Genomic DNA, 20181 nt, shown 5'->3' on the forward strand with positions numbered 1-20181 from the left:
CATTTTTTTTGCCTGCAAAACAATCAAAGACAACCATCTCAAACAATAAATCAACGACAACCATCTCAAACAATCAAAGACTTATAATAAAGTCGTCTCGCAAGTTTTCCAGCTGAATGACTTATAATTAAGTCGTCTGGAAAGTTTTCCAGCTGGAAGACTTTCCAGACGATTTTAATTATAAGTCTTCCAAGACTTCCAGTTTTATGTTCATCTTTTCCTCAATCAATCACTCGACAGTAAGAGATATAACTTACCGGCGGCGGAGTTCAACGAGACGCCTCTGAGAGAATGCGCGCTAGGGTTTCCTCTCGGATCTTAAATAGAGGAAGCGGCTGTGAGAACGATGGTGAGAACGACGGTGATAACGGCGGTGAGATAACCGGCAGTGAGAACGATGGATTAGAGAGAATCGACGGAAATCGCCTTCGAAATCGCCTTTGAGAGAAACGGCGTTAGGGTTTTCTGATTTTCGCGAAACAGTGAATAAAAAAAAACCCTTATATATGGCCGGTAAATAATCCGGTTAGGTTTAAAAGTACATTGTAAAATTAAAGGTTCGGTCCTGTTTGGACGACTTACTAGTAAGTCATCTGTTGAATACTGTATATCAGAGTCTGCGTCAATGTTTAGTAAACTTTCATTTTCTTACTTAAATAGTGTTTACTATACACAGAAATAAACACACTTAGGTAAATTTTAAAGTTTTCAAAAAAACATTTATGCATTCCAAAATCTAACCCTAAGAACACATACGATACTACAACATATGTTGGCAAAACCTAAACTAAAGAATATCATGACTCACTACTTTCACTCATCTATGTTGAAAACAATTAAATTTTGTTATATCTTAATTTATATCTCTTAAAACATATGTTAATTACATGATTTCAATTTTTCACTTATCAAAATATTTTTTACAAAAATTTTAAATTATTTCTAAGTAGAACTAGACCAGACGACTTACGGGGGTTAGAAACGTAAAAATTTTTTGGTTTTTTTGTTTATTCACAAGGAGCTGGTTGTAATTTCAATAGGCTTTTAGGTTATTTTTGCATTTGATTCAAGTTTGGGTTTACCTTTGTGTTTGAAATCAAGTTGTGAGTCATATTTAACAATTTTTTCAAACTATTTTTTACTTTATATATATAATATTTTTTTATTTTTTGTTCTATCACTCTAATAAATTACCATTGGAGCAATATTCAACTCTATTATAGAGTTACTCTATTTTAGAAGAAAAAAATAGAATAAATCATTGGAAATTGTCTTTAGTGGAATCTCCCTCTGGTCAACTCTTCTTCATCAAGTGAGTGTTTCGAATCTCTTGAACAATTTAGCTACTTTTAAATTCAGAGCCGGTCTTCAGATTTTGATGCTATAGGCTATTTAGTAAAAGCTTTTAATATTTTTAAAACAATTTTGGAGAACTATATGTATGAAAATTATCTTTTAAAAGTTGACTTTCGCCAATGTACATAGGATTAGCTCTAGCTCTACAGTTTTAATCGATCCAGGTAGAGTATAGATTGAGCTGTTTGTTTCTACGTAGGTACACACTTTGCATTCGTAGAGGATGGTGAACGGATAATGATGCGCATTACTAAGCGGTTCACGGTGTTTATGCAAGATGAGAAGAGAAAAGAGTTTTGTTACACTGGTGATATTGGAGATCTATGCATCTTCCTTGGCCAGAGTGAATGAAGCCTTCTGTCTCTCGGCTAGCATGTATTCAGGACTCAAACCTAACTCCATCTATTACATTGGCTCTGGACTTGGATATTACAATCTAGCTTCTGGTACGGTCCGTTCCTTTGATCCCCCAAGTGGTAAACCCTTGCTGGTCCATTACCCTTACTGGCTTCATCCCACTAATCCCATTGCTTAACATTTATATGCGAACCTTCTTTATAATACTTTCTCATATTTGTTATATTTTTTGTACTCTTAATTCATAACAACACATTCGGTAGGCAACCCTAGACGAAATCTTTTAGCGTCATTGCAATAGTTATAGATGATGAAGTTGCTTTGGACCCACTTGAGCCTCTTCCTGCTATTTTCATCGATCCCTTCATTGAGCCATGAGTTTGGACCACCACCACCGCAAGATGCATTAGAGCCAGGGGCCGACCAATCACAGTCTTGAACCTCAAAGTTCCTGTAATAAGCCGTGAAAGGCGCTTTGGACCAGTCAATCTTCACGAGCCCTCCTCTCGTGGCCCAGTCATCTCCGTTCCATAAGCTGGAATGGACTCTCATTGCTTGTTTCTCAGGATAAGCTACGTTCTTCGTGTTCATTTTCTTGAATTCTCTTATCGGTGTACCATCCACATAGAATCTGTCAAAGGTTCAACTCTTAAATATTGCTACAGATTTCGTTTGTTTTGTATGCTTAAGAGATGAATAGCGATTAGATATTTACACTATGGTCTTAGGGTTCCAGAGGATGGAGTAAGTGTGAAAATCAACGGTGGGATCGAACCAGAGACGAAACTGTTGTTCTCTATCACCTTTTCCTTGTGTGATGACATTTGTGTGGACTGTATAAGGATCACCACTTAGATTCCCCAAAAATTCGAAGTCTATCTCATCCCACATCGTTCCTTTAGACGCAAGCTACATAACATACACACAAGCACATGAGTAAAGAATACGTTATAATACAAAAAATATATTAAATTAAAAAAGATGAGTTTTATGTTTTCTTACATAGTAAGATGTGACAGTACCAGCTGAGTTTCCAGTGACAAGCTTGAGCTCCATAGAGACCTTACCAAACAAGAACTGAGCCTTGGATTCAAAACCAGAGCCAGAAGCTTTGTCAAGAGACAATGTAATGGCTTGACCGTTTTCGAGTATCTTTGCTTTGTCGCTTCCCCATACAATGTCAATATCTTTTCTGAAATCACCTGCCAAGATTAAGGCAGAACATGACAGAATAGACAAACTGATCAAGATTGGTGAGCAACCCATGACTTGTTTTGGGAACTCAAATGGTGAGTAGGGTTTAGTTTTTATGTAAGAAAATGATATAACTGAGTGAAGGTGTAGAGATGATAGACAGTGACTGACATGTGGATGAGAAAGAGGAATAGAAGGAGAAGAATTTGTGTTTAGAGATCGCCAAGTTTTGGCTTGTGAGTAAATAGAGGAGCAGATGGGAAGTGAAGAAAGCTTGTATTTGACACATGTAGAAAGTTGTGAGAGTGTTTAAGTTTCATCAAGAAGTCCAACGATTCTCCTTTATCCATCGTTTATAACGTTTGGGGTTTAAGTTGTCTTTACTTGAAAACCAATCAAATACTGTGACCAATTCATACGTGAATATATGAGTATTAATATTCTTTTTAGTCCGTAGTATCTCATGTTTATTTTTTTTTTTTGTCACTGGAATTTTATTAAATTGGTTTAAGTCCAACCCAGGTTCTAAAACGCGGCCGGAGTGGCCGATTACGCGCCGGTGCAGCGCTCGGCGTCGGAGCTCCGCCGCGATTCAGCTCTGTTCGGCCAAAAACTCGCCCAAAAAAACACACATCATATTATGCCATTTCCAAGTTCGAAAATGATAATATCTTCACGAATCCATTATAATACAGTGCTAGGAACAAAGAAACGTAGTTAAATCAAAGGAAATCGTTAAAAAAAGTTGATTTGTGTTGGAGAAGATGAGAAAACGGCTCTGCAATTTAGGTTTAGAAGGAGGGAATAAACAACAAAGAAGATGAAGAAGTATTTACGTTTATGCCATTAATGAGTTAAAAACAAAAATAAAAATAAAACGCACCAGGGATATCGAACTCGGGAACTCCTTAACGTTACAGAAGCAATGAGACCACTACACCACTTCAGCTTTACATTCTTTCTTGGTAAATCATTCTTTATTATACATAAACTATCAAAAAATCGAAAAATACTCAAAACTAATCTCCGATTAATCCCCGATTAATCTCCGATTTTCTTACAACTCGCTAGGCCCGGACCAACCGCCCGATTCACGCCTAGCGCGATACCGAACATGGAGTCCAACATAGGCCAAAACCCAACAAATTTACAAACAAAAGGGCCAAAAGAAATGGCCAAAGTAAAAAACCCAACACATGGGCCACGGAACAACATACAACACTATGGGCCAAAGCCCAAACAAGGAGTACCCGTTGAAGAAGAAGAGACACGCTGCTCACCATGTGTCCGATCGCCCAGCGATCAATGAACACGCATCAGAACGCGCACCATCTGCTTCCACCGGAACCAGAGAAGGTCGCGTCGGCTCTCCGCCGACGGCGAAGTCGAAACAACGGAAACCGTTCAACCAGAACGGCTTACACGAAGCTTGAATCGAGGAGACAGTCTGGCAGATCTGCGAAACAAAGAAGATATAACAACCGTCTACAATCGATCGAAATCCTCTGACTATCGTGAAAACTCAAACGGACATCTTTATAGATACCAATAAGCTTGAAGATGCAACATCCCAAAAACAATTGGGGAAAGAACCATCAGAGACACGATCAAGAGGCAGTGAACAGAAGAAGACCGGAGACGCAGATCTAGACGGAATCGGGATCAACCCGGAAGATTGCCGGCGAGATCGATGCTGGAGAAGCCACCGTCTCCTGGAGACAAAAGCCGGCGAAACCTGCAAAAGGAAACGTGGTTTCTCAGAGACAAGAGCCCGACAACGTGGGAGTCAGAATCCGGTCAACACCGGTGATAGCTTCGTCACGATCTCATCTCTGTGAAAGATGAAAAGAGAGAGAACAGAGAGGAGAGAGACTGAAACTTTTTTGTATCTCATGTTTATCTTCTCACCTAGAAATTTTGAAATTATTTTAGGCAAAAAAAAAAGCTTTAGCAATCTATATAAATATGATATTACAAGTAATCTAAATCTTATCATAGAAATCATACATATAAATTCCAGTTTTTTGTACAGAAAATAAAAATTCTAAACCCAAATAAACAACTATAAGCTAAGATCATGTATAGAAATTCCCTTACATATCAAATCTAAAAGAACTTTCTTTTAGTAAATTATCTACACAAGGATTTGTAGAATTTTGGACTTACGCAAGAGTTCAGACATGCTATCTAGCCACATGGGCTAAGAAACTTCCTGACCACGACCGTCATGGCGTCATCAAGTTGAATGTCTTAGCTGTCTCCACCACTACTATATCAAAGTCAGTCAAAATCATTACTTGATGTTACCCAACTACTACCTTATCCCTTTTAACGTGGCATCTCTCTTCTTCGTCCACGCTAATTTTTGTTTATTAATGAAAACATTTAAAACAAATATACAACGCGAGGCTTATCCTATTTGCTTAACCACTATAAATGTGTTATGTGAAAACACGCACCTACATTTAAATAAATTTAATTTTGTCTACAATTTATTATTTTTGTACGAAAAAATATTACATACATAATAAAACTCAAAAGCAACGAAATTAACTAGAAATATATTTTTTTTAAAAATCGACGATTTGTGATGCCTTACGTGCCCTCGGTCAGGAGACTATTGCATGTCACTAAACAAATCAACTGAAAATTTAGATGTAAAAATATTAGGGTTTTTTTTTGTAAAATTGACCTTAAAACTGAAAGTCAAGCACAAAATTAACTTTTTTTTAATTAGTTTTGCCATATTCACCCCACAATTATCTACACAAAGATTTGAAAAAAAATCAATACTTGATGTTACCCAAATATATTTTCGAAAATGACATTTTTACTCTTTCATCCTCATCATCTTCAAGTAATTACAAGATTGTCATTGTCATCAATACCTCAACTACCATGAACAACCAATTTGAAGATCTTAATGCTCCCAAAATCGATTTACCCTTCTTCTTTCTCCATTCTTATGAACTAAACACAACATCTCTCTCATTTTCTCTCCACATTCAGCTAAAAAAACCCAAGATTTTGATTCTACACTTTTTATGGTTCATAGAGTCATAGGAGCTAACGATTCTGGGTTGGTCACCTTCGTTTGAGATTCTGTGTGCTTGGAGAAGCCTTATGTGTGCTAAAAAAGTTATCTCACCAATACAAGGTATGAAATCGAGTTTTTTTCAGATCTGTTCGTCCAGACGACTTCCCAGGTAAGTCGTCTGGCTGTAGACAACTTACCTGGAAGTCGTCTGGTCAATGCAGAGGTTATTTTTGCAATTGACTTTGAAACTTGTTTTCTAAGATGACTGAAATATAAGTCGTCTGCTTTTATTTGGTTACAAAAAAATCTCCAAAGAACCTAGACGACTTACATTTCAGTCGTCATAGGTTAGTTTTGCAATTGAAAAATAAAACTTCAATATTTAATTATATATAGACGACTTACAATTCAGTCGTCCAGGATTTTATTGCGAGATTCTGGTCAAACCTCGTAAATCCTGGACGATTTACATGTAAGTCGTCAAACGGACGACTGAATTGTAAGTCGTCTATATATAATTAAATATTGAAGTTTTATTTTTCAATTGCAAAACTAACCTATGACGACTTAACTGTAAGTCGTCTACTTTAAAAAAAATATTACTATTTTAATTTTCGCCAGACGACTGAAACGTAAGTCGTCTGGGGAAGTCAAACTTCTGAAATTATCCAGTCAAATGCAAAACTAACCTATGACGACTGAAATGTAAGTCGTCTAGCTTTTTTGGAGTTTTTTTTTAACCAAACAAAAGTAGACGACTTATTTTTCAGTCGTCTCAGATAACAGATTTCAAAGTCAGTTGCAAAAATAACCTCTGCGTTGACCAGACGACTTATATTTTAGTCGTCTGGAAGACTTAGATTGAAGTCGTCTGCGTCGATCTTTAATAAACTTTTGTTTTCTTTGTTCTATGTTTGCTAATGTGTTTTATTTTTACTTTTTCAGATGATGCGTCAGTTACATGCAGTGTATGGAGAATGATTGTTAAAATATGGTTGTTGGAATTTTGTGGTTGATCATTTCAAAGGAGCGAGAATGTTTTTTTGAGTGAAGGTTCGACACATGATGATCTTGTTGCAATGACTCAAGAAGATTATAACCTGGACATGAACACAGAGTTTGTGGAGTTAACTTACTCATTACAACAGATGGCTCCAGACCTTCCTCATATTCATGTTACAAGTGATAGATCTACATAAATCAAGTATATATATATGTGTGTGTGTATAAGTGTGTGTGTGTGTAGCATGTTCATATTTGTAAAGTTTTGGCAGATTCTAAACCGAATGATAATCATTGTTCCTCACGATTGATCATTACATTTACATTTAATTTTCTCACTAATACTTTGATAGTGTAACTTTTTGTTTTATTCTTCTGTTTTTGCTAAACAATGTAATTTTCTGTTACCAGAAAAAAAAAAGATTTACTATCGCTCTGTATTTGTCTGTTGCTATGTATTGTCTCTTGCTTCACTTTTATTCATTTACACTATAATTTTTAACTGCATTATTTATTTCTATACATACTCACAACTAAAAGAGTAGACATGCAAATCACAAAACATACCACAAACAAAACTATTATAGATCATTCATCAACAAAGACAAGCATGGACTCCACTTAATATGGAAGAAGACTAACAGGTAAGTTGTCCCAGAAGTCTTCCAGATCTAAAAAGCCTACATATCAAATCCAAATCTGAAAAATCTGCATATAAAAAAACGTTCAAATGGCTTAAAAACAGAGAAAATGAGTGGAAGATTAGATAAATCTACCTTTATAGAACACACAAAAATACATATCTAAAATTAATAGATGTACCTTTAAATGAGTGGAAGATGAGAACCATCTGATTAAAAACCTAGAAAAAAAGATAGATTAGTGAGAAAGACATGATACAAAACTGAAAATTTCATATAAAGTTTGGTGTTTTCAAGTCAAAGAGGTTAGAGTGGGTTTGGAGAGTTTTAGTTTGGGAAAAAAGTAAGACCTTTATACAACAGGAAGCTACCAAATGAAGAAAAATCAGACATAAAAACTTACCAAAATGCTCAGATCTGTTATGAAAGGGAGACTTCATCAGAAGACTTCCAAGAAGTCCAGACGACTTCCTGGAAGACTTCCAGGAAGTCGTCCAGCGCATTATATTTAAGACGACTAACAAGTAAGTCGTCCCAGAAGTCTTCAAGATCTAAAAAACCTGCATATCCAAATCCATATCTGAAAAACCTGCATATCCAAAAACGTTCAAATGGCTTAAAAACAGAAAAAATGAGTGGAAGATTAGATAAATCTACCATTATAGAACACACAAAAACACATATCTAAAATTGATAGATCTACCTTTAGATGAGTGGTAGATGAGAATCATATGATGAAAAACCTGCAAAAACAAGATAAATTAGTGAGAAAGACATGAGACAAAAAACAATAAATTGATATAAAGCTTAGTGTTTATAAGTTCAAAGAGAGTAGAGACAGCCATTTGAGAGGAGGTGAGAGAATGTGTAAATTTTTCTTTATATAGGGAGACAAAAAATCCAATTAGGATTAAATATTTTTGATTCAGACGTCTTACTTGTAAGTCGCCCAGAAGACTTTAATATTTTTAGCGGGAAATTAAAATATTTTTAGCGGGAAACTAAAATAGAAGACTTCTCAGACTACGTCTAGTTTAAATTATTTAAGCGGGAAAATAATTTTTTAAAAAATTTTAGGCGGGAATATTTGGACGACTTACATGTAAATCGTCCAGTTAAAATTATTCACCGTCTAGACCCTAAACATAACCTCTAAACTTAATTAACTAACTAAACACTTCATAAAATCAAATTAAACTTCAAAAGTGTTTACTATACACAAAAATAAACACTTAGAGGTAAAAATTAAATTTAAAAAAAAAACATTCAAGTTTTCCAAAATCTAACCCTAAGAATACATACAATACTACAACATATGTTGCCAAACCCTAGACCAAAGAATACCATAATTCACTACCTACACTCATCTATGTTGAAAATAATTCAGTTTTGTTATATTTTAATTTATATCACTTAAACCTTTTTATAATTACTTGATTTTAATTTTTCGCTTATCAAAATTTTTTTTTTAAAATTTAAAAATTATTTTTAAGATCAGCTACACCAGAAGACTTACTTGAAAGTCGTCTAGAAGACTTCTAGGATCTCAAACGACTCAGACGACTTACTGGGGCTATATTCGTAAAAATGACTTCTGTTTTTTTGTTTGGTCACAAGAGGCTGGCTGTATTTTCACAAGGTTCTTAGGTTAGTTTTGCATTTGATTCAAGTTTGGATATAGGTTTGTATTTAAAATCAAGTTGTGAGTCATATTTGACAAATTTCCCAAAATATTAACTGAAAATTGTATAATAAGAAGTCTAATTAACTTCTACCACTAAGAGACGATATCATGAACTATAAAAGCATCTTTATCGCATATACGTTTCTTATTTATATTTATATTTTTTTCTGATTTAAAAAAAAATTAAAATCAAACCAATCGCGGGCCGCCACGTGTTAGTGGGGCCCGCGAATAGTTTAATAGACGTCTGTCTATCTAGTAAACCTGTAAAACCGTTAAATCAATACATATAATCACTAATCAAAAAGATAAAACTCATGAACTTAACTTATTAAGTTATTATATATACTTAAAGGCCCTGTTCGTTTGTACATCTGAAAGATGCATCCAGATGGTCCATCTAGATGTCTTATCTAGACGCTCCTTCTGGGTGTTGTTCGTTTCTTCATTTCGTCCATGTATCCAGATGAATCATCTAAATGCAACTATGTTCTTTGCTTTTCATTTTATAACTTTCATCTGCATCCAGATGGACATGTTAATAAAATGACTAAAATATAATTTTTTACGTTTCGGCAGAAAAATAACATTTTTACTGTTTTGGCGGAAAATATTTTGCGGTTTTTGAGGGAAAATGTGTTTTTGGCGAAAAATGTATTTTCCTGGTTTCGGCGGAAAATACGTTTTTATGGGTTAGGCAGAAAAATACATTTTTGCGGTTTGGACGGGAAAAGTGTATTTTTGCGGTTTTGGCAGGAAAAGTGTTTTCGACGAGAAAAGTTTTTCTTTCACGATTTAGATGGGAAAGTTTTTTTTCGTGATTTTGGCGGGAATAGCTTTTTCGCGATTTTGGTGGGAAAATTGTGTTTTCCGGTTTTGACGGGAAAATGCGTTTTTTCGGTTTTGGAGGGAAAATTGTGTTTTTCTGGTTTTGGCAAGAAAATGCGTTTTTCCGGTTTTGGCGGGAAAATTGTGTTTTCTGGTTTTGGAGGGAAAATTGTGTTTTTCTGGTTTTGGCGGAAAAATGCATTTTTTCGGTTTTGGCGGGAAAATTCTGTTTTCCGGTTTTGACGGGAAAAATCTGTTTTCCGGTTTTGGCGGAAAAATTGTGTTTTCCGGTTTTGGCGGGAAAATTGCGTTTTCCGGTTTTGGCGGAAAAATTCTGTTTTCCGGTTCTGGTGGGAAAATTCTGTTTTCCGGTTTTGGCGGGAAAATTGCGTTTCCGGTTTTGGTGGGAAAATTGTGTTTTTCTGGTTTTGGCGGGAAAATTGCAGTTTTCTGGTTTTGGCGAGAAAATGTTTTTTGCGGTTTGGCCGGAAAATGCTTTTTGGAGTTTTGGCAGGAAAATGAGTTTTTTTGGGGTTTGGCGGGAAAATGTGTTTTTCGGTTTTGGTCGAAAAATGCGATTTTACTGGTTTGACCGAGAAATGTGTTTTTATGGAAATGTGCGTTTTACGTTTTTTTTGCGGAAAAACGCATCTTGCGGTTTTAGCGGGAATGTGTGTTTTTCAGTTTTTGCGAGAAAATATATTTTTTGGCTATAGCAGAAAAATGTATATGCAAGAAAATAGAATTTACGGTTTGAAAATAATATTTTGATTTTAAAAAGTCATTTTTGTCATTAATCATTTTGGACTGAAAATTCAGCTGGGTGATCCATATGGATGTAGCATTATAATGCACAAAACGAACATCGATTTGCATCTTTACCCAGATGGATCACCTGGGTGAGCAAACGAACAGGGCCAAAATCTTTTTGTTAAAGATACTAATGAACATTTTAAAACAAATAATTCATTATTTCTTTTGTTCTAAGTTTCTAACAGAATTTATTGGTTCTATTCGAGAAATGAAAACTCCTTCTCTTCCAAAGTCGGTTCAAGCCGGTGGTAAAGTACCAACTCCAACTTTTTGAAAGCAAAACTCCCAAAATCCAATTTAATTTGAAAAAGTAATTATATTCAGTTTTATAAAAAGTACATTAAAAAAACATTACTAAAACAAAACGCGTGAACTCCAAAGCCAATTGAAGACAGCTTTTACTACAAGGTGGCCCAATCACCAGCTGTTGCATCAAACACGGCTTCTTCTTTCACCATACGAACCTTCTTTGGAACCGCCTCTCAAACCTCTACTACTACTACTATATATACATTCAGCCATAAACCCTAACAAATCACAAACCAAAAACCCACAAGAAGAAAAAAGAAACCCATAAATCTCTAAAAATGACAAACAATTACTTACTTCCTCTGTTTCTTTCTCTTACCGTCATCTCCTCTGTTTCAGCTAACTTCCAAAAAGACGTAGAGATCACATGGGGAGATGGACGTGGACAGATCACAAACAATGGAGAGCTTCTCACTTTGTCTCTAGACAAATCCTCTGGCTCTGGATTCCAATCCAAGAATGAGTACTTGTTCGGTAAAATCGACATGCAGATGAAACTCGTCCCTGGAAACTCAGCCGGAACAGTCACAACACTCTACGTAAGCTACATAACAAACAATCTTCACGTTATTTTGTTACATTTTAAAGTTCTTGTTTCTAATATTAGTTTTTATTGCAGTTGAAATCACCTGGAACAACATGGGACGAGATTGATTTCGAGTTTCTTGGGAATCTAAGTGGAGATCCTTACACACTTCACACAAATGTCTACACACAAGGCAAAGGAGACAAAGAACAGCAGTTCAAACTCTGGTTCGACCCAACAGCTGATTTCCACACTTACACCATTCTATGGAACCCACAACGAATCATTTTCACTGTCGATGGAACTCCCATTAGAGAATTCAAGAACATGGAATCTATTGGCACTCTGTTCCCCAAGAACCGACCAATGAGAATGTACTCTAGTCTTTGGAACGCTGATGATTGGGCCACGAGAGGTGGTTTGGTCAAAACCGATTGGTCTAAAGCTCCTTTCACAGCCTCGTACCGTGGCTTCAATCAAGAAGCTTGTGTTTGGTCGAACGGCAAGTCGTCCTGTCCTGATGTCTCGAAACAAGGAACCACTGGCTCGTGGTTGTCCCAGGAGCTTGACTCAACTGCTCAAGAAAGGATGAGATGGGTGCAGAGGAACTACATGATCTATAATTATTGTACGGATGCGAAGAGATTTCCTGAAGGTATTCCAAAGGAGTGCTTAGCTGCGTAGAGAGTTGAGAGTGGAACCAAATGATACGTTTTCTTTATTGTTATAAAATTATATTCATTTATATTGTAGATCACATGAATTTATTGATTTGTTTGCAGCGTACTTAATAAGAACTAGATTTTGATCCGCGCGCAGAATTTTTTTTATTGATAAACTTATTGTTTGTTAGTTCACTAATATGTTTAAAGCTACGCGTTCGATTTCGATTCAGTTCTTTTTAAGGTTTTAGTTCGGTTTCGATTCAATTGATTTTTGATTTTTTTTATTCAAGAAATATATGAACTGTTTAGTTATTTATAAGTTTGAGTTTGGTTTCAGTTTAGTTGTTTTGGGTTTTAGTTTGTTTTAGATACCAATTTTAAAACCTGTTAAAATCTTGAGTTCAATTCGATTCTGGTTTGGTTCTCGCTTTAAGCATAATCTTAAATAATTCAGGTAAAAGTCATATTTTTATTTTTGGATGAAATATCAGATAATTCAGATAAATTTAAATATTTCTTATAAGAATATTTGAGTGATTCAGTTTTTTTCAGTATTACTAATTCACATTTTTATTCACGTTTTTGAGTGATTCACATTTTTCCAGTATTAAGAATATATATACTATTGAACAGATGAAAACATTGTGATTGTTATAGCGGTTTTGCACCTTGCGTGGATGTGAAGTATTAACGAACCTATATTGTTTGAACCATTTTATTAAAGGGAATTAGTTGAACGATTTTGTAAATATATTAAGGTAGACAAAATTTCACTGACCATATATTTTATACACTCAGGATTTAGAGTTTAGGATTATCTTTCTACATATATACACATTTAGGGACACTGCTCTAAGGTTGACAAATATATAACTGTAAATCATTTTAATATAAACTCCATGGATTATATACAAATATAAAAATCAATATTGTTAAACTTGTGTATTCAATAGGTCTGATATGTGTTTGATATGTGTATTTTTAGCTTTACCAGTCAAAACTATGTGAAATCGTGAACCATAAATTGTTAAAACCGTAAGTAAATATTTTATGATTGCATAGTCTATATTTCATGTGTTTAAATAATGATATTCCACTCGTGAATCTCACAATGTTTTGTTTACATGAAAGAAATGAGTATTATTTATTATTAATTAATGTATAGCTAATTATCTTTTAGGCTATATTGTAGATATGATCGGCAAATATATAAGTATCACAGATGGCTTTGATTCATGTCACAAAAATTTAAAATATTTTATTTAAGGCAAATCTTAGAAAATTTAGAAAATCTAGTTATATCATCTATTAAATTGATTAAATCATTGTTAAAGAAATATATGGTAATATATTGTTAGTATAAATTAAAGATAAGACCAAAATATTAATAGTCTAGTGAAAGGGTCTAACAACCTTGTATAAGTAGATTTTTTCAGAGTGATTCTCTTTTAATAGAATAGATTATAACTCCCTCCGTATTGTATTTAAAATATTGATGTATTACATATTTCACAATTAAGAAAAGGCAAAAACATTTTTCATAAGTCACATTTTAGATTAATTTTAGCCACTAATATATATTTATAAATCGACGATTCGACAAATCTCGGCGACCTAATTATACTGGAGTCGCCGCCTGTTCCGTCTCAATCTCATGACGGACCTCCCTTCTCCTACGGTTTCTCTGCTAGAGCTCTCCACTCCGATGGAGCCTTGTAAAGAAGATATGCAGAGCAATGAAGCCCTGTCCAAGACCTCCGATGTCGTCACATGTGATGGTTCTGAACTTCAGAATATTCCTACTCCTGACCCTCGTTGGCCATATCTTGGACGATGGTCGTCATGTCCAAATCGCATCTCCCCTGCATCAAAACCTTCGCTGGAGAATGATTCAGAAGCTTCACTTGTAACAACAACCGCTCCTCCTGCTGATGTAACCATCTCGACTCCTCCTGTCTCTCCAACCACGGAACTTCCTGTTTTTTCTGCTTCCGCCACCACTCACCCTGCAACTGAAACAACCACCACTTACCCTCATCCAACCACCGCCCTTCCTATTGCTTCTGGAACCAATGTCCACTTACTTGAAACCGTTGACGCTCCTTTGAGTTTAGAAGGAGATATTCTTCAACAAAAGACCCTTGACTCTCTTACTCAAGCCGGCAGTGTTCTTAATGTATCTTCTATCAGCAGTGTCTTGTCGTCTGACCCGAACGTGCTTCAGAACTCATCAAGTCTTGTGGTCACAAACGGTTTGTCGTCTGACATTACGATTCTTCCTCCACTAAACCAGATGCAGATATCAACTTCTGAGGTTAATGAATTGCCAATAATCTCATCAGATAATGATCCTCAAGCTTCATAGAAATTTGTCCCTTCTTTGGGTTCTTGGGCAAAATCACTCTTATTCAAACCACCGGCTACTCCTTCTGAACCATGTACTCCTAAACACTATGATCCTGCGATTGTTGGGAATCAGTTAGCTTCTATCTGGCCGACTCTTAATGATGAGATCTTAAACAAGCAACCAAAAAGTAAGTACCCTACCTGTAATCTCCAACCTCCGGTTGAGAAGCTTCCACCACCGGAACTAAAAGCAGATGGGAGTCTCCGCTTTCCGTGGGCTGCGAGATTAAGTCCTCAGTCACGGAATCTCTATCGCGCAGCCACTCCAACTTACCGGCTTGATGGAACACCTGAGGTATCTATTCCTTCGAAGGTGCTTAGGCTAGGTCCTGAAAATAAAGATGAGTATATCATTGGGAAGTTCCATAAGTGTTCTTTACCACCGGGTGGTTTGATACATGCTGTAGACAATAAAATTTGGGGTAGAAGCTGCAAAATCAGTTGTAAGAAGCTGGGGGACTCCTCTTACATGTTTCATATACCGCACCAACCTACTCGTCATTGGGTAATTCAGCGAGGAGTATGGCATATTGATGATTGCTTACTTTTTGTCCTGCTATGGACTCCAGAGGGCTCTTTCAAAATCCCTGAAGTCTCCACTCTTCCGGTCTGGGCCAATCTGAAGAATATCCCGGACTGTTGCTACTCAAGATTAGGAATAAGTCATGTTGCATCGGGACTAGGAGAGCCTATCCTTACGCATAAACCTCGACTAGATCCCACCAGTATGGGTGAAGCAAAGGTTTTAGTTGAGATGGAGCTAGACAAAGACTTCCCGAAGCTTATTGCATTGGATGATAAACAAGGTCACATTTTCCTTGTTGCTGTTGAGTACACATGGATCCCTTCTATATGTGAGAGATGTGGTAATCTAGAACACAAGGAAAAGAGGTGTCTCTTACCTTCTTCGACCGCTCAGGCTGCGACCGCCTCATTAGATTCAAAAAAGACACCTTCTGAGATCCCAGTAGTGGATATTGATAAGGTCCTTCAAGAAACTAATAACGCTACATCATCACCACCGACTACCACTAAAGAGAATCTACAAGCCAATGCAAACCTCCTCTCTGCAGATTCAGAATGTGATGCCCCTGTTTCTGAGATACATACTACAGAGATAGAAGATCTCCAGTCCAAACTTAACATCTCCCCAGCTTTGCCACCTTTTTTTACGGTTGATCAACCTCATGCTTCAACCGCTTCTGATGATGTACTTGACCACGGTGATACATGCAACTCAAAGCTTGCAATTTCAACCTTTACTTCTCTCACTGAACAGAAGACCAACTTTGTTTCCCTAAACTCTTGCAAAACTTTATCCACATTAGTAGATTCACCATCTACTCTCATTACAACACCGACTATGGAGTCTTCTCCATCAACCATTATCAACACTGAGGTCCTACGAACTTTTGCTGTTGATCCTTTAACAACAACACCTTTCTTTTGTGCTTTTGAGAGTCCTTCTCGTTACGCATTGTTAGGTGATGGGAATGAAGCTGAGACTGGTGCATCTTGCTCGCTCAGCTTGACCAGAGGTGCGAGGGAGACTAAACTTCCAATCAAGTACCAAGACATGGAATGGAAAACAGTTCGAGGGAGGAGAAAACGAGGCCGCCGCGGTCGTGGTTCTCATCTCTAAAAATTGTCTTTCATTGTACTGTCGCTTCTTCTACTCTCTTCCTTTGTTATACCATAGGTTGGGATCCAATTTTCATGCAGACTTTACCCAACTATAAGACTTTTGGTCTTATCTTGTAACTCTTTATCTTTAAATATGAAAACTTTTTTTCAAAAAAAAAAGTTTAGTGCATTAACTAAACTTTATGATATCAATCTTTTAAATGCTAAAACAAAATTTAAACACATCAATCATTTAAGTCCAAAGAAACTATTATGAATGTAGTCAAAATAAAAAATCGAACTGGGGTTAAACTGAACCAGGCCAGACCGACTTTAACCGAAATAAAGAAATGAGCACACGTAGCATGAGGCACAAGTAAGCACCTGTTTGCTTCACAACAACCAGCTGTTCACATATTAAACAACACAAGAGTCACAAGCGGCGAACTAAACTACAAGTGTACTAAAACGAGCCTCCCTTGTATAAAACCCTCCCAACACACACGGTCCCAATGAATGAATTCAATTCTCAATCTTACCGACACACAAGTATGGACCGGTCCACTTTGATCTTATCTATATTACTCACACTCACCGCTACGAACACGACCTTCTTCTCTCCGGTTCTCGCCGGAACTTTCGACTCAGAATTCGATATCACTTGGGGTGATGGTCGTGGGAAAGTCCTCAACAACGGAGAGCTTCTCACTCTTTCTCTCGATAGAGCCTCTGGCTCTGGATTTCAATCCAAGAAAGAGTATTTGTTCGGAAAAATCGATATGCAACTCAAGCTCGTTCCTGGAAACTCTGCAGGAACCGTCACTGCCTACTACGTTAGTGTTACATAATATCATAATTAATCATATATTTATACGATGTTACCATGTCACATGGTGGTTGATGTTCTTTATCAGAGCCGGTTCTAGGCACATCCAAATAAAAGATAAAACATTGGCCTTACACCCATATAATATACGTAGATAAAGGTTTTCAAATTGTTTAAAAACTATTGTTTTATTATTTTTTTACTAAATGTCTGGTCTTCAAAATTCGGCAATGTTTTATGTACTTGATCATTAGGTCTTTTATTCCTTTTGACATGCAAATTTTAGCGGTTACCATGTCACATGGTGGTTGTTTTTTCATGCAGCTGAAGTCGAAAGGTGATACGTGGGACGAGATTGATTTTGAGTTTCTTGGTAATCTAACTGGTGATCCATATGTGATGCATACGAATGTGTATACTCAAGGAAAAGGTGATAGAGAACAACAGTTCAATCTCTGGTTCGATCCAACGGCTGATTTCCACACTTACTCTGTTCTATGGAACCCTCACCACATCGTGTATGTATAGCAAATTAATTAAAGCTCTTTTGTTCGAACTAGAAAATTCTAAGCCTTATCGCCTAATCTTTATATGTATAAAAGTTGACGTTTGAGTTCATATATTTTGATGCAGTTTCTTGGTTGATGGAATTGCGATAAGACAATTCAAGAACCTGGAACATAGGGGGATTCAGTATCCGAAACTGCAGCCAATGAGGCTCTACTCGAGTCTATGGAACGCGGACCAGTGGGCTACAAGGGGAGGTCTTGTTAAGACAGACTGGTCCAACGCGCCATTCACCGCTTCTTATAGGAACTTTAGAGCGGACGCATGTGTTTCTTTCGCTGGAAAATCATCTTGTCCAGCCAGTTCGCCAAGATGGTTCACTCAGAAGCTTGATCTAACGGCGGAAGATAAGATGAGAGCGGTGCAGAGTAAGTTCATGGTTTATAACTATTGTACGGATACCAAGAGGTTTCCTCAAGGAGTTCCGAAGGAGTGTAATATTCACTAGCTTCGGGAACTTGTGTAGTTAATTAAGCTTTGGTCCGAAACTCCAAAGCCAGTAAGTATATAGGTTCGTTAAAATTATGTATGTAATGTTGGTGTGTATTTGGGGTATATGTCAAACAAACTCCCCTGTTTCTATGTACATACTCATAATAAAATGGGTATGAATTATGATAAAATAATATATGCATCATATCGGTTTTATAGCACAGCGACAGCATTATCAAAAGCACTATGCTACATGCTTTTGTTGAGCGTGAATGATCAGTTTTGTGTTTTGTTGTTTCATTTGCATAAATAAAATATTCCAATATAAGTTATTTTAGAGAATTTTTTGTATTCCAAATTATAAGAGGTTTTCGGTTTTCTGTTTAAAATTAATTAAATGACCAATGATAATATATTTTCTATTTTATTATTGGTTGATTTGTGGTTAGGTAAATAATTAATGATGTTTTTGTTTAGAAAATATAAAAAGTTAATGATTTTGTTAATCTATGTGTACAATTCTGAAATGACTTAGTATTAAAAAACGGAAGGAGGATATGCTTTTATATATAATAGTATATGTCATATTTTTGGCTAAAGATAATTTATTTTTGTCTTTTCTCAACAAGATAATTAAACACCTAAACGAATATACATTGTATGAACAATAGCTGACAGCTGTATTAGAGCAAAATAAAACTAATAAAGATATATGACCATTTAGAAATAAATTCTTTTTTTTTGGTAACTAAACACGATTTATTATTTAGAAATAAATTCTTGAAATCAAAATCAAACTAATTTTCTTTAAAAAAAGACAAAACCAATTAATACTATATATGATAATTTCTAGAAATAATTACTACTATGCCAAGTAAGAGAGATCCAGCGACTGTATACCATTTCCTTGGAGAAGAGGCTAGCTAATCTAACCCACCAGTCGATATCTTGTTTTACAAGCAAATACGCCAGTGAGACCCTATCTCTTCTCGTCTCAGTCACTACCTTTTCGTATTGCACATGCTTTATTTTTTACATCTTTGTTTTTTCATGTAACTTCACCAAGTTGTGTTCATTTATCAGTTTGGTTTGTTTTCCTATTGCACACGCTTTATTTTTAATGAAGAATCGGGCAGAGGAAGCCGAGAAGAACAGTGAGATTCCTGTAAGATGTGTCTGGAGGGAGGCAAGAAGAACAAAAAAGATGCTTTTAAGATATGTTTTGACCTTAATTTGAAACTAAATAGATGCATGAATGGTAACTCTGACCCGTATCTGGTTTATTCATTCCATAATAAACTATCGAGTATTTTGAAGTTTTGACTATGATTGACCTAGATTTATCAACCTGAAAATGAATATTCTGAATTTGTGTAATTATTATGAAGCATGGGAGAGACTCCATGAATACTTCACGCAGGTAGGTGCCTTAAATAATGATGCGTGACAATTCTTACATACGTGTCTGACATGTTCTTTCTCAATTTCAAAAACCTGTCGGTCCAATTAAAACCCAAAATCAAAACAAATATTTCGAGTTATTGCTTAATTAATTGTACAAATCGATTTTAAAACGTTTTTTTATTTAAAATTTGTTATATGAACTGAACTTACAAATTTGAGCCAGCTGCATGATAACCTTTGAAGGAGAGAAAAAACAACTACATGTATATTTTTATTTGTAAGTTGAACGATTAATATATCATGAGCTAATGACATAAATCATATATATAATACTAACTAAAAATTGTTAGTGCAAGACTATCACGTCGATAATGGGACTCCACGAACCTCTAATGCACTCGTTTTCTAAAATCTCTCTCCCTATTTAAACACAAATCTGCGATCATACCAAAACCATCAGAAAACAATTACTTAAAACTCAGTTACAAAAAAAAAAAAAAAAAAAAAAAAA

The 20181-nt window shown here is 35.8% G+C and overlaps 3 protein-coding genes and 1 pseudogene across 3 annotated transcripts; 3 read left to right on the forward strand and 1 right to left on the reverse strand.

The window, feature by feature from the left end:
• Positions 1-1891, forward strand: part of LOC106323370 — a 10271-nt pseudogene extending 8380 nt beyond the window's left edge.
• Positions 1892-1917: 26 nt separating this feature from the next.
• On the reverse strand, positions 1918-3242 carry LOC106325317 (xyloglucan endotransglucosylase/hydrolase protein 22-like). Its single transcript, XM_013763357.1, has 3 exons — positions 2716-3242; positions 2429-2622; positions 1918-2344 (listed from the first exon to the last, which is right to left on the reverse strand). Exons 1-3 carry the CDS (start codon positions 2977-2979, stop codon positions 1951-1953), a joined length of 852 nt encoding a protein of 283 aa, XP_013618811.1. The 5' UTR covers positions 2980-3242; the 3' UTR covers positions 1918-1950.
• An 8196-nt stretch (positions 3243-11438) lies between these two features.
• Positions 11439-12533, forward strand: LOC106321330 (xyloglucan endotransglucosylase/hydrolase protein 22). Its single transcript, XM_013759623.1, has 2 exons — positions 11439-11760; positions 11841-12533. Exons 1-2 carry the CDS (start codon positions 11500-11502, stop codon positions 12429-12431), a joined length of 852 nt encoding a protein of 283 aa, XP_013615077.1. The 5' UTR covers positions 11439-11499; the 3' UTR covers positions 12432-12533.
• A 4351-nt stretch (positions 12534-16884) lies between these two features.
• LOC106325292 (probable xyloglucan endotransglucosylase/hydrolase protein 25) lies at positions 16885-18433 on the forward strand. The gene is made up of 3 exons (XM_013763332.1): positions 16885-17274; positions 17592-17785; positions 17901-18433. Exons 1-3 carry the CDS (start codon positions 16954-16956, stop codon positions 18280-18282), a joined length of 897 nt encoding a protein of 298 aa, XP_013618786.1. The 5' UTR covers positions 16885-16953; the 3' UTR covers positions 18283-18433.
• Positions 18434-20181: the final 1748 nt, after the last annotated feature.

Source organism: Brassica oleracea, chromosome C2, assembly GCF_000695525.1.
Source record: "Brassica oleracea var. oleracea cultivar TO1000 chromosome C2, BOL, whole genome shotgun sequence".
In the NCBI taxonomy this organism is placed as follows: Eukaryota; Viridiplantae; Streptophyta; class Magnoliopsida; order Brassicales; family Brassicaceae; genus Brassica; species Brassica oleracea.

Bases quoted from the DNA above. Each gene is read 5' to 3' on its own strand.
- LOC106325317 (XM_013763357.1), bottom strand. From the start codon at position 2,979: ATGGGTTGCTCACCAATCTTGATCAGTTTGTCTATTCTGTCATGTTCT. The intron at 2,623-2,715 runs GTAAGAAAACAT...TATGTTATGTAG, and splicing joins GTACTGTCACATCTTACTAT to CTTGCGTCTAAAGGAACGAT. The intron at 2,345-2,428 runs GTAAATATCTAA...AACCTTTGACAG, and splicing joins TGGAACCCTAAGACCATAGT to ATTCTATGTGGATGGTACAC.
- LOC106321330 (XM_013759623.1), top strand. From the start codon at position 11,500: ATGACAAACAATTACTTACTTCCTCTGTTTCTTTCTCTTACCGTCATC. The intron at 11,761-11,840 runs GTAAGCTACATA...TTTTTATTGCAG, and splicing joins GAACAGTCACAACACTCTAC to TTGAAATCACCTGGAACAAC.
- LOC106325292 (XM_013763332.1), top strand. From the start codon at position 16,954: ATGAATGAATTCAATTCTCAATCTTACCGACACACAAGTATGGACCGG. The intron at 17,275-17,591 runs GTTAGTGTTACA...TTTTTCATGCAG, and splicing joins GAACCGTCACTGCCTACTAC to CTGAAGTCGAAAGGTGATAC. The intron at 17,786-17,900 runs GTATGTATAGCA...ATTTTGATGCAG, and splicing joins TGGAACCCTCACCACATCGT to TTTCTTGGTTGATGGAATTG.